At 42.1% G+C, this 13,074-nt stretch overlaps 1 protein-coding gene across 1 annotated transcript in view; it reads right to left on the reverse strand.

The window, feature by feature from the left end:
• Ccdc30 (coiled-coil domain containing 30) overlaps window positions 1-13,074 on the reverse strand; it is an 80,689-nt gene that overhangs the window by 2,659 nt on the left and 64,956 nt on the right. Inside the window, exons 11-12 of the mRNA XM_076862881.1 lie at window positions 6,441-6,579; window positions 1,722-1,858 (exon numbers count right to left, since the gene is read on the reverse strand). Of these exons, the coding sequence (XP_076718996.1) occupies window positions 1,722-1,858; window positions 6,441-6,579 (276 nt within the window). The remainder of the gene's footprint in view (window positions 1-1,721; window positions 1,859-6,440; window positions 6,580-13,074) is intronic.

A 13,074-nucleotide genomic window follows, 5' to 3' on the forward strand; every position in this document is an offset into this window, starting at 1 on the left:
GGATCAAACCTGGGACCTTTTGCATTCTCAGCATTTGCTCAACCACTAAGCTACCCACCCTCCCTAGAAATTCTGCATCATTTTTGAAAGCCCAAAACTATGTTCCACATCCCACTGTCTCTGGGTCTTGGACCACTGTCCAGAACTTAGACTAAGTTTGGCAGAATAATTCTTACCATATTATACAATCAACTAAAAAACAATAAGCTTCTGGTTTGTAAATGGTTATTAAATACACATGCGTGAGTATATGAATTCCAGACCTTGAGAAATTTAAGGTATGACTCTAGGGGAAGGATTGAAACAAAAGACCATATCCCTTCAAATATCCTAACTACACAGCTTGCTTCTGGCTCTCATCTTACACTAATCTGATTCTGAGTTCTCATGGAGAAGTAGAAATAGTATTAGCAGCAGCAGCCACTTACTAGTTAGTCACCATGTACTTAGGCAATGTGACCTGCTCACACATTAGCTCACTTATTCTTCAGAACAACCTCATAAAACATATATTGTTATGAAGCCTTTCTTAATAGCTGAGAAAACTGAGGCTGAGAGAGAGAGGACAGGAACTTGGTTAAGAACATAAAAACAGAAATTTGTAGAACTGGGATGCTAAGCAGATCTTTAAGACTTCGAAGGAAGCCTGATCTCTTTTCCATTATCTTAGGCTCTCAGGGCTGCAGTTATTTGGGAGACTTGGCAGTATAATAGATTTGATTAGAGATTCATGTTTGATTTTTCGTTCTGCAACTTGTTAGTTGAGTGACCCTTAGCAAATTATAAATCTGAGCCTCAGTTTCCTCATCTGTAAACTGACTTCAGAAACTATGACATAGTTTGAGATGGACAATGCTTTAGCTGTATAAAAGGGGAAACACAACAGGAAAAGATAATCAGAGGCTTTCCACGTGTGCCCTAAGGAGCATGTGCCCAAAGTAGCTGACAGGTATGGTGCTGGAGTCTTGGGCCAGGCTGCCAAGGTTCACATGCTGCTTGACTACTAACCAGTCTAGGTGACTTCCCTGACCTCTGTGGAGCTTGGGTTCCTCATCCATAAATTAAAGCTAATGTTAGTACCTCCCTCCTGGGGTTAGTGTTAAGGTTAAATGAATCCAGAGAGAGTGAGCTTAGAACAGTGTCTAGCATATAGTAAGTTCTCAATCATTGTAGTTCTCAAACATAATTGTCATAGATGACATTATCTGTTAAGATCAACCCATTCTCTTTGTTCTTTTTCTTGCTCTAAGAATATTTTTGACTGTAATTAAATTTTCCCATGGAGGAGAGAATGCTCGAGCCAGCTTGTATCTAAATTCTTTTCCTCTTTGAATATTTCTCATTAAAAATTAATGTCATATCCTGTGGGATTCATGCATTTAAGTCCTTTCTATGAGTTTAATTCTCTGGTCTACTTTAATTCCATAGGTATCAAATGATAAAAAAGGAGCATTGACACACACAATGAGGCTGGCCAGAATGCACATATCCGGGTCCTCTGTGAGAGAGCCTATATGAATGGCTGGCCCGCCTGGTCCATGATATTCTTTCTAATTTCACAAGTTCTGCTGCTTGCATGATTAGCTGAAAACAGCAGACATCAGAGGAAGAGTTATAGGATAAGCCACAAACTCAAGGTCAGCCTCTGCAACCATTTCTTTGTTGAAGGAGAAACAACCTCTTAGCAGAGTCTACTGGCTGCCCAGTGGGACTGCACCTACTTGCTCTTGACTGATGAGATTATTTGTTTGTTGTTTCGGATTATTTCTTCTTGGTCCATGACTTGCTTCAGAAGCTCCCTTTTTTCTATGATCAGATTATCATTTTGGACAGTGATCTGGGCCTGGAATGCCTTCTCCTAGGGATTCACAGCAAGAAAAAGAGTTAAGATATTCTTCTATTTATTTTATATGTGATGTATTTTTGTTTGGAGGTTTAATCATTCTTATGCAGGAATATTAAGAAGATCTGAACCTCAACTTCTCCTAAGATCCCAGTGCTCTTACCTGTATTATCTTTCCCCTCTCTTAGATGTATTCTAATTACATAGGGATCAAAAACCTCCAACAAATACGACTGAATTTTTTTGAAGCTCCATATTTAAATTTTCCCCATTTAATACATGTCCATCTGCGTTGTAGTTGTATTCCTTTAAAGGCAGAGGGAGGACGATGGGAATTTAGCCACCTGGTCAGGCAGAGTCAGGATCCCAGCTGGCATGGCAAGCCACGCCTGACAGCGAAGAGTGGAGCCTACTGCCTTAGGAATGATGCTGAAATGCCTTCAAGCCCAACACCATGTTTCACTTTCTACCAGTGATTTTCTTCCAAGGCAAGAGGTACTGAAATTATGGCTAAAATGGTAAAGGAGTACCTTTGGTGAAAAAACACTATTATTCCCCCATAGCTGAAAGAGTTCATAGATAGGTATTGGTAAATATAGAATTTTTTAAAAAATAGGAATACCTGCTATGGTGATAAGGTAAAATATTGGGGTACATCTGGTTTGGATGGGTACAACAATTAGAGGACTCAGTTGGCTTGCTGCATGTTTTTTTTTTTTTTTTTTTTTTTAAGGAAAGAATGGCAACAGGAACTTACTGAAAGACTTTCTTTTTTTTTTTCTTTTTCTTTTTTTTAAAAGAGAGAGAGAATTTTTTTTAAACTTATTTGATTCTGAGATGAAGGATGCTTTTTTTTAATCTATTTTTTTAAAGAGAGAGGGGAGAGAGAGAGAGAGAGAGAGAGAGAGATTTATTTTTAATATTTATTTGTAAGTTCTCGGCGGACACAACATCTTTGTTTGTATGTGGTGCTGAGGATTGAACCCGGCCGCACGCATCCCAGGTGAGTGCACTACTGCTTGAGCCACATCCCCAGCCCTGGCTTGCTGCATATTGAGAAGGCTGAAGAGATGAAGCCAAAAAAAGAGACATTCTTTTTTTTTTTTTTTTTTTTTTTAAAGAGAGAGTGAGAGAGGAGAGAGAGAGAGAGAATTTTTTAATATTTTTTTTTTTTTAGTTATCGGCGGACACAACATCTTTGTTTGTATGTGGTGCTGAGAATCGAACCCGGGCCGCATGCATGCCAGGTGAGCGCGCTACCACTTGAGCCACATCCCCAGCCCGAGACATTCATTTTTGGAGACTCAGAAGGTAAACCTAATGTTTTTATCCTCAGGGCTCTGATCTGTGGGTCCGAAAATAGGTTAAAATCAAAAGTCCCAAGTTTGTAGTACTGTGGTATTAAGCACGCTCACATTGGGCTCTCTCTTAAAAAAAAAAAAAAAAAAAAAAAAAAAAAAAGAACGCTCACATCAGTCTTCACTGAACTTTATTTATTTATTTATTTTTTGGTACCAGGAATTAAACCCATGGGTGCTTAACCACTGCACCCACCCTTTTTTAATATTTTATTTAAAGACAGGGTCTCACTAAATTGCTTAGGGCCTCATTAAGTTGCTGAGGCTGGCTTTGAACCTGTAATCCTCCTGCCTCAGCCTCCTGAGCCACTGGGATTACAGGCCTGTGCCATGAACTATTTTTAATTCTAACAAATTGTCTTGTGAACTGTACATCCACCCATTAATATGCTTCTTAGAGATCATACCCTAAGAAAAGGGAAAATAATATTATCAATGAAAATTTTAATATAAACCACTTTAGGAATTTTATGTTTTTTAATTTTCACAAAAGTCTTACATATGAGGTGTTACAGATAAAGGAAATGATACACAGAAACTGGTCCAAAGTCAAAGAACTAAAAGTCAGAGCTAGAATTTGAATCCATGTCTGTTCTAAAGCAAAAGCCCACAGAACTCTTTAATGGTGTGAACAAAAATCCAAATTACTTTCTTCGCCTCTGCTTATTTGCAATTTGCAGTATATTTCCTGGAGACCTATTGTTCTTCTAGTCAGTGCATTAGCTTTCTAGGCCTGGCATGACAAATTACCACAAACTGAGTGCTTAAAACAACAGAAATTAATTTTCTTACAGTTCTGGAGGGCTGCAAGTCTGAAATTAAGATGTTAGCAGGGTTAATTCTTTCTAAAAGCTCACATGTAGGGTTTTTTTGGTTGGCTGATTTTTCCTTGCAATACTGAGAATCAAACCCAGGGCCTTCTTCATGGTAGGCAATTGCTCTACTGCTGAGACACACCCTCAGCCCTCAGAGGAAGCTTCTGTACCCTGCTTTTCTCCTGATTTTGTGTGGTAGCCAGCACAGCTCAATGTTTCTTGGTTTAGTTACATCATTCTAATCTTTGTCCCCGTCACCACCAATGTTCTTCCCCTGTCTTCCCTTCTTCTTATAAGAGAACCAGTCAGATTGGATTTAGTATTCACCCTATCCCAGGATAACCTCATTTTAACTAATTACATCTGTAAACATCCTGTTTCCAAATAAGGTCACAATCTGATGTTTTGGGTAGACATGAATTCTGGGGAACACTATTCAACCCAGTACAGTCAGGAAAAAAGGAAGCAAATCTGCTGAAAGCTGTTTTACATATAAGCATAGAAGTAGAGGCAGGTAGTACAAGAAAGCATTGGTCTTCGGGCACAGTGGCACATCCCTGCAATCTGTTATTTGGAAGTCCAAAAGTTCAAGGTGAGCTACTTTAGGTCAAATCTGACACAACTTAGACACCAAAATCAATAATGATAGTAACAGATTATAACTCAACAAATAAAATGAGAATCCAGGCATCCATATTAACAAATAAATGACTATGTAAACCAGGTGTAGTGGTCCACACCAGTAATTCCAACTACTCAGCAGGCTGAGGCAGAAGGACTGAAAAGTTCAAGGTCAGCCTTGGCAATTTAGCAAGACCCTACCTAAAAATAAAAATATAAAGGGTCAGGGATATAGCTGCGTGGTTGAGTGCCCCTGGACTCAATCTCCAGTATGCAGAGAGAAAAAAAAAAAAAGTTGTACTGTGTGTAGTCTAGAGATTCTTTTTTTTTTTTAAATTTTACCTTCATTTACTTCTCTTTATTTTATTTTTATGTGGTGCTGAGGATTGAACCCAGTGCCTCATGAGGCATGCCAGGCGAGCACTCTACCACCCCAGCCCCAGTCTAGGGATTCTTGACCCAAGTCCCATGGTAGTGAATGAATATCTGAAATTACATAAATTGTTTTGGTATCTTTGGCATATATCAGAGATACAAAAAATTTAGGTGGGTATATAAATGAGTATTTTAGCAGAAAAAGAATTTTCAAAATTCTTTTTTTTTTTTTTTTTTTTGGTACTGGGGATTGAACTGAGGGGCGCTTAACCTCTGGGGCACATCCCCAGCCCTTTTTTTTGTATTTTTTTAGAGACAGGTCTCACTGAGTTGCTTAGAGCCTTGCTAAATCGCTGAGGCTGGCTTTGAGGCTGCCTCAGCCTCCCAAGCCACTGGGATTACATGCATGTACCACCACTCTCAGCCAATTTTCAAAATTCTGAAATGGACTAGAGATCCCAGAAAGGGAAAACACTATTGATGTCAGTTGTTCTTTTTTTTTTTTTTTTTTTTTGATCCTGAGGTTTGAACCCAAGGGTGCTTTACCACTGAACTACATCCCCAGACCTTTTTCTTATTTTTTATTTTGAGACAGGATCTTGCTAAATTGCTTAGGCTAGCCTTGAACTTGCAATCCTGCTGCCTCACTCCTGAGTTGCTGGGATTACAAGCCTATGCCACCATGCCTGGAAGTTGCTCTCCATTTTTAATTTATGTAGCTTAATCATCTCAAGACTATTCTGCATGCAATTCCACTTGTCTTGTCCAATTTCTTTCTTATCCATATGCCCATAAGTCACAAGACCAATAAGACAAGCAAAAAGAAATCAGGGATATTTAGAAAAAGCTTGAAGGTGCTAATCAAGAACTGATAAAGAGGGCTGGGGATGTGGCTCAAGCGGTAGTGTGCTCGCCTGGCATGCGTGCAGCCCGGGTTCGATCCTCAGCACCACATACAAACAAAGATGTTGTGTCTGCCGAAATCTAAAAAAATAGATATTAAAAAATTCTCTCTCTCTCTTTAAAAAAAAAACTGATAAAGAAATCAGGATTACGTGTTTTCAATGCCATTAAAACTGACACTGAGGCTTGAGACAAAACACGGGGGACTTAAAACAGGAATGAGTTAGTTAATGAGGGTAGTTTGGAAGTCTTTGCTGAAGAGTATTTAAGAAAAGATATTTTCGTTTGAAGGCAAGACAAGCATAAATTGGCAGTGCAGACTATTTTCAGTGTTCAATTTAGTTTAGCAACACTATGAGTCTTAGATACTGTTTGGCAGGACTTAAATAATTATTTACATGGAAAAATGATGACATAAAAAGAAAACAAGGGCTCTGAGAGTCCACAAATTAACTTACAAATGAGTGGGCATTCTCTAAATGGCTAACCACCCAGTGTCATCATATACTTTTCTCTCTTTCTTACCGTCTCAATTTTTTGTTGCAGGAGTCCAGCTTCTTCTTCAAGTTGTTTGATTCTCTTATTTCGTATTTCTACTTCATGAACTAGATGATCCTTGATCTTTCGAAGCTTGGCTTTGTGGTGATGCTTCTCAGAGTGGTTTCTATAAAAGTAAATTTGAATATAGGCATTCCTAAATATAGTGAAAATTGATTCTGTCTCCTCAGTATGCAACTTTCTTGGGTTTACTCTGGATTATGTCAAGGGTCTGGCACCAGGCCTGGACACTTAACCTGCTGCACATCTTCTAACCCCTCTGTAGGGGAATGACCCAGGGACAACCCACTGTATATCAAAGATGTAGTCATCCTCATGGAATCAAGTCTCTGGCTTACCTTGGTTAGAACTGATAAGTATATAGTTTTAGCATTTAAGTTTGACTTAGGAAGCTTCTTGACTTCAGACCCCTGACATCTAAATTCTGAATCCCATTCCACTAATTAGGTTACTGATTTAAAATTTCCCAGTTCATGGCTGTCACCTTGAACAGTGATAAGATCTAATAAAGTGAAATAAAGATCTATAAAAAATAACTGGGCCTATTCTCTGTTTTGTATTGAATCTGGACTTCTAAATACCAATTCTATGGAATGGTTCCTACTCAAGACTCTGAGTCTGATTCTGACGTGAATCTAAATCACTGTCAGGAACACATGAAGAGATGCTTAGTATCATTAACCAGTAAGGAATACAAATCAAAATCACAAAGAAATAGAACTGCATATCCACCAGGAAGACTAGAATCAAAATGAGAATTACAAATTCTGGCAAGGCTGTGGAGAAACTGGAAACCCTCATATACTAAAGGCAGGAATGTAAAATGGTACAGCCTCTTTGGAAAACAACCAGACAGTTCTTAAAATAGTTAAATATAGAATTATCATGTGATCCACAGGCTATACTCCTAGATGCACACTCAAGAAAAATGAAAAACATTCATTGACACAAAAACCTAAACACAAGTGTTCATAGCAATATTATTCATAAGTGCCAAAAGGCAGAAACAACCCCATGATCCATCAATTGATGAGTGGATAAACAGATTAAAGAATGACTACACAATGAGCTATCTTTCAGACATAAAAAGGATTGTACTGACACATGTTACAACATGGATGAACCTTGAAAGCATCATGGTAATGGTAAGAAGCCAGGAGCAAGTCGGGTGCAGTGGGACATGCCTATAATCCCAGCACTCCAGAGGCTGAGTTAGGAGAATTGCAGATTTAAGGCCAGCTGGGAAATTTAGTGAGAACCTGTCTAAAAGTAAAAACAAAAAATTTAACAGACAGGGATATAGCTCAGTGGTAGAGTGCCCCTGGGTTTAATCCTCAGTACTGGGGGAAATAAAAGTCACAAAAGACCACATATTATGTGATTCCATTTATATGAAATGTGCATACTGGGGAAATAGAAGATGTGAGTAGATTATAACCCAGCTTGGTGGCCCATGCCTGTAATCCTATTTGGGAGGCTGACATATAAGGATCATAAATTCTAGGCCAGCCTGGACAATTTTGATCTTATCTTGAAATAAAATAAAGGGCTGGGGAGGTAGCTCAGTAGTAGAGTGCTTGTGTAACATGCTCAAGGCTGCATTTTTCAATCCCTTCAATTGAAGGAAGGGAGGGAGGAAAATATTAGTGATTGCCTAGGGGTGGGGTTGGGGAGGAAAATCAAGGATAGGCTACAGGATTTTTTTTGGGAGGGGTACCGATGATTGAACTCAGGGGCACTGAGCCCAATTTTTGTAGAGATACACGTGAGGGTTTATTTGTCAGAGTTGACAAATAAAGGCCATTTCTCTATAGGAGAGAGAGGCAAAACAGGCTAGCGTTCTGGGACTTTTATAGGGGACGCTCAGGAAATCAGAGCCTGCTGGGTCCTAATGTGGGTAGTTAATGGTTGGGTTGGTGTGAGGGAGTGGTGAGCCTTTCTCAGAAACACCCTTGGGCAGGAAAGCAAAACAAAGTGGTGACTGTCACTTAAGATGGCCATCCAGATGCTAAGCAAGGACCTTATATTCCTCCCTTTTTTATTTTTATTGGGCCACTTAGGGAACAGGGACATAGGTCAATCTTCTATAACTGCTTCCTGCTGGGAAGGGGCTGTTTTGAATCCCTCATTAGGGGCCTGGGATGTCATTAGAATGATGATGGAGGTTGAGTGGTGGTGGAATGCTGTCCCTGGTGCCCCAATTTTTAGTGAGGGATTGGTATTTCTGTAACAAAAGCTGGTTTATAGTTTGATTAGAGATTTTTGGATCTAGTCTTGAGCCAATCTAATGACGCAGGGGTCAAGCATTAACAGAAAGCCTATGGGGTCAGGAAGGGAAGAGCCCGCTGGAGAAGGGGGTTACTGGGCTGCCATCCTTCAGTAGAGGAGAGCTGTTGTTTCCAAAGTTCAAGGTCCTGTTGCAGTTGTTTTATCTTGTCCTTTACTATACCAGATTGATTGACATAAAAATAGCATTCCTCCTCTAGGTACAGCTAAAGTCTGCCTTTTTCAGCTGTAAAAAGATCAAGGCCCCTTTAGCTGTAAAACCACAGCAGCTAAAGAACCAAGCTGAGATAGTATGGTTTGTATGGTTTGAGCAAGTTGCTGTAAGTCTCCTAGAAACTGGAATGGGAACTCCTGGTAATGGTACCCCTGGGAGGTGAGTGCAGAATGAGGGAGGAGGGCAAAAGTGAAAAAGGGAAGGATGGTACCCATGGTTCTGCAGTGTCCTCGTGGTCCTCAGAGAACAAAAGAAGATTGGGGTTCTGGCCTTGGAGAAACCCAGCTTGAGAGGACCTGTGGGTATCACTGTATAAAAGGGGGGAGAAAAACCATTTAAAATGGGAATTATGAACCCAATATGGGATACCCTCAAGGCGGTACTGCTGGGGGAGTGGTAAGAATGACCTGGTAGGGTCCAGTCCATTTTGCAGAGTTGAGAGGAGGAGGGGAGCCTGTTGAGGGGGGGTTAAAAAATACCAGGTTGTCAGGAGACACAGTGGGAGAAGGGGAAGAGGCAGAACTAGGCTTTGCCAGAACAGCTCTGTTGTATTGCCAAAGAAGTTTCCTGATGTATACAAGAAGGGGCCAGAAAAGATGAGAAGCAAGGGGTAGTGGAGAATCAGAGAGTGGTGAGCTGAGCAGGGAGATAGGCCGTCCATATTGAAGCTCAAAAGGGGAGATGTTGAGTGGCTTCTTTGGGAAGACTCGAACCTAAGAAGAGCCAAGGGAAGAAGTTTTTAGTCCAATCTAAATGTAATTCAAGGGATAGTTTAGTGAGAATGTTCTTCAGGGTCCGGTTGGTGCATTCCACCTTGCCAGAGGACTGAGGATGGTAGGGATATGAAAATGCCAGGAGATATTGAGTGCCTTAGCTACTGACTGTGAAACATGGGAAGTAAATTCAGGACCATTATCAGACTGGAGCGAGGAGGGGAGGCGGAATTGGGGAAGAATGCATTCAACAAGGATGTTGGCCACCACAGGGCCACATTTATTGTTGGTAGGAAAAGCCTTGACCCATCCTGAGAAGGTTTCGACAAGTACCAAGAAAAATTTGTACCACTTGACCATCTGGTATTTCTGCTTCTGGTCCTCTCATCTCTACTTGACCAAGGGCATAGGGGTGAAACCCAGCTATCAATCACAGCAAGGGAGATGTCCTCTTGCCTGGTGTAAAGGGAAGGCAAGTGGGCGGAGATTTGAGGTGGGATTGTTTTTTTGTTTTTTTTTTTTGGCAGATTTCACAGGAAGCAGAGAGGGTAGAGAGAAATTGTAGGTTCTCTGGAGGGAGTTTAAGGTGGGAAGTGAGAAATTGTTTTAAGGATGTGGTGTTAAGGGTAAAACAGGTTGTGAAGGAAGGTAAGCATCTGTTGAGTGCCAGGTGGGGAACAGTCTGTTGGGGGACTAGCCAGGCAGAAGACCACAGGTGGAGTAGGCTGTTGGGGGACGGCCTTCACCTCAGAGTCTGCCTTGTTGTTCCCTTCACAAGGGAACTTGGTGGTAAGGAATCCGCACTCCTTCCAAATAGCAGAGTGAGAGAGAAGTATGTGGAAAGTGTAATTAGAGTTATTATAGACATTGAGGGAGGCCCCCTTTGCCAAAGTGAAGGCTTTGATCAGGGAGATGGAGAGCAGGTCCTGGAGCCTATGAAGGGCCTTGTAACAGAGTGCAATAGGGGTTTAGAGAGTGGGCCCAGGGCTGCATCATATAGAGACTTAGTCAATATAGAGTAGTTAGGAATCCAAGCTCTGAGGAATCCTGCCATACCTAGAAAGGAGAGAATTTCTTCCTTAGTATAGGGCATTGGTATATTAGCAAAAAGGCCCTTTCTATCAACCGTAATGGCTTTGTGTGTAGGGGTCAGGAGGAGGCCTAGGAAAGCTGTACCTTGGATGGAGAAACCCCTATAGCCATGGGCAGAAGGGAAGTTAAGAAGTTTACAGGTTCCTGATGACTGACCTCAAAGGAGGGACTGCAAAGAAGGAGGTCATCAACATACTGTAACACCACAGCCTGAGTGAGATGTATGGATGCTAGATCCTTAGCCTAGGCCTGTCAGAAGACATGAGGGCTGTCTCAGAACACTTGGGGTAGAATTGTCCATGTCAGCTGAGTGAAGTTATAAAACTTTACATGGACAGGGTCTGTCCATGTAAAGGTGAAAATGTCTCTAAAGAATGGAGAAGAATAGAGAAGAAGGCATCTTTCTGGTCTAATACTGAGAAGTCAGAGGTCCTGGAAGGAATGGTGGTGGTGAGAAGGGTATAAGGATTGGTTACCATGGGATGGATTGGGATGATCGCAGAGTTGATGGAACGGAGGTCTTGGACAAAGTGGTAGGAGCCATTAGGATTTTTTACTACCAAGTTGGGGGTGTTATAAGGGGAATGCGTAGGTCTAAGGAATCCCTTTTGCAAAGTATCTTGAATGATAGGCTGTAAGCCTAGGAGTTTTTTGACGGGAGAGCGGGTATTCTATTTGGGCCAGAAAATGGAGGGGATCTTTGAGATGGATGTGAATGGGCTCATGGTGTGAGGCGATAGAAGGACTTGAAACATCCCAGATACTAGGGCCCACCTTGGAAGGGGGTAATGGGAAGGCACTGGCAGAGGGAATAGAGGATGGTCCTAAGGTAAGGGTGAGAATCAGGGGAGCTGCAGGCGAGTCTGGATGGAAGCGCCTATGAGGGGAGAAGGAAAGCGTAGCCCCCAACTTTGTGAGGATGTCCCTTCCCATAAGGGGAACAGGGCACTGTGGAATCACCAAAAAGGAGTAAGAATTAGAGAACCAAAAGCACAACAAGGCTAGGTGTCTGTAAGGGTTGGTAGGTTTTCCCTCTCCCCTGACAATAAAGGTCATAGAACGAGTAGCAGGCCCCCAGAAGTCCTTGAGGACTGAATAGGTAGCCCAGTGTCTAGGAGGAAGGAGACAGGCCTACCTGAGATACGCAGTTACCCTGGGTTCCCGCAGAGTGACGGCAGAGGCCCGGTGATGGGGACTTGGGCCTGGTCAGTCTTCTGCAGCCAGTCCTAAGAGTTGGAAGGGGGAACCAGAAGGGCCAGATGGCCAGGGGGCCACTATAAGCTCAGGACAGTCAATGGCCCAGTGTCCCTTCTGATGGCATTTAGGACAAGGGCCTGGAGGCTTGTGATCTGACCACATTTAAAACAGGGTCCAGGCAGTCCCGAGGGACCCTTCCATGGGCCAGTGAAACCAGGGACAGATGTTGAGACCAGACAGTCAGCTTGAGCGAGCATCTGGTATTTCTGCTTCTGGTCCTTCTCATCTCTACTATTATACACCTTAAAGGCCACTTCCAGAACCTCAGCTTGGGGAGCTAGGGAGCCCCTCTCAAAGTGCCTTAGTTTGGCCTTAATATTGGGGAAACTCTGGGAGAAAAAGTAGGTCATTAGTAGTTGTCTCTCATCTGGAGTCTCAGGGTCCAGATTAGTATATTGTAATAAAGCCTCGGTCTAAAAATGCTGAAGGGTTTTCATTCTTATCTTGGAAGGTTTCCTGGAGCTTTTCATAATTGATAGCCTTCGGGCTGCCTTTCTAAGTCCTGCCATGAGGCAAGTAATGAATTGGTTTCTACTAGTTACTCCTCCAGGCAAATTATAATCCCAATTGGGGTCCCGATCAGGGACTGCTTCAGTGCCATCGGATGGGCAGGGGAGGTCAGCATAATTTCTAGCTTGCTCCCAAACTCGCCTGAGCTCCTCGGGCAGAAGGGTTTTAGACAAGATCATATGGACATCGTGGAAGGTCAAATTATATGATTGAGTCAAGATATTGAAACTCTTTGATATATGTGGTGGGACTTAGAGTATCATACCCAAGCCACTTTTCTATCTGTGAACCATCTGACGAAGAGAAGGTCACATGAATCCAGATTTCACCATCTACCCCAGCCACTTTACGTAGAAGACACAGAGATGGGAGTTGGGCAGTGGCAGCCCGTGAGCATGTGGCAGGAGAAAAGAAGGGAAGAGGGGCCAAGGGAACAGTTGTTGCATGGCTTCATTAGAAAGAGAATTGTGATATGGCTGGGACTCATCCACTGGGTCGATAGAGAAGGAGTCCTGGGTAGGATCTTTTG

This window comes from Callospermophilus lateralis, chromosome 7 (assembly GCF_048772815.1).
Source record: "Callospermophilus lateralis isolate mCalLat2 chromosome 7, mCalLat2.hap1, whole genome shotgun sequence".
Lineage (NCBI taxonomy): Eukaryota > Metazoa > Chordata > Mammalia > Rodentia > Sciuridae > Callospermophilus > Callospermophilus lateralis.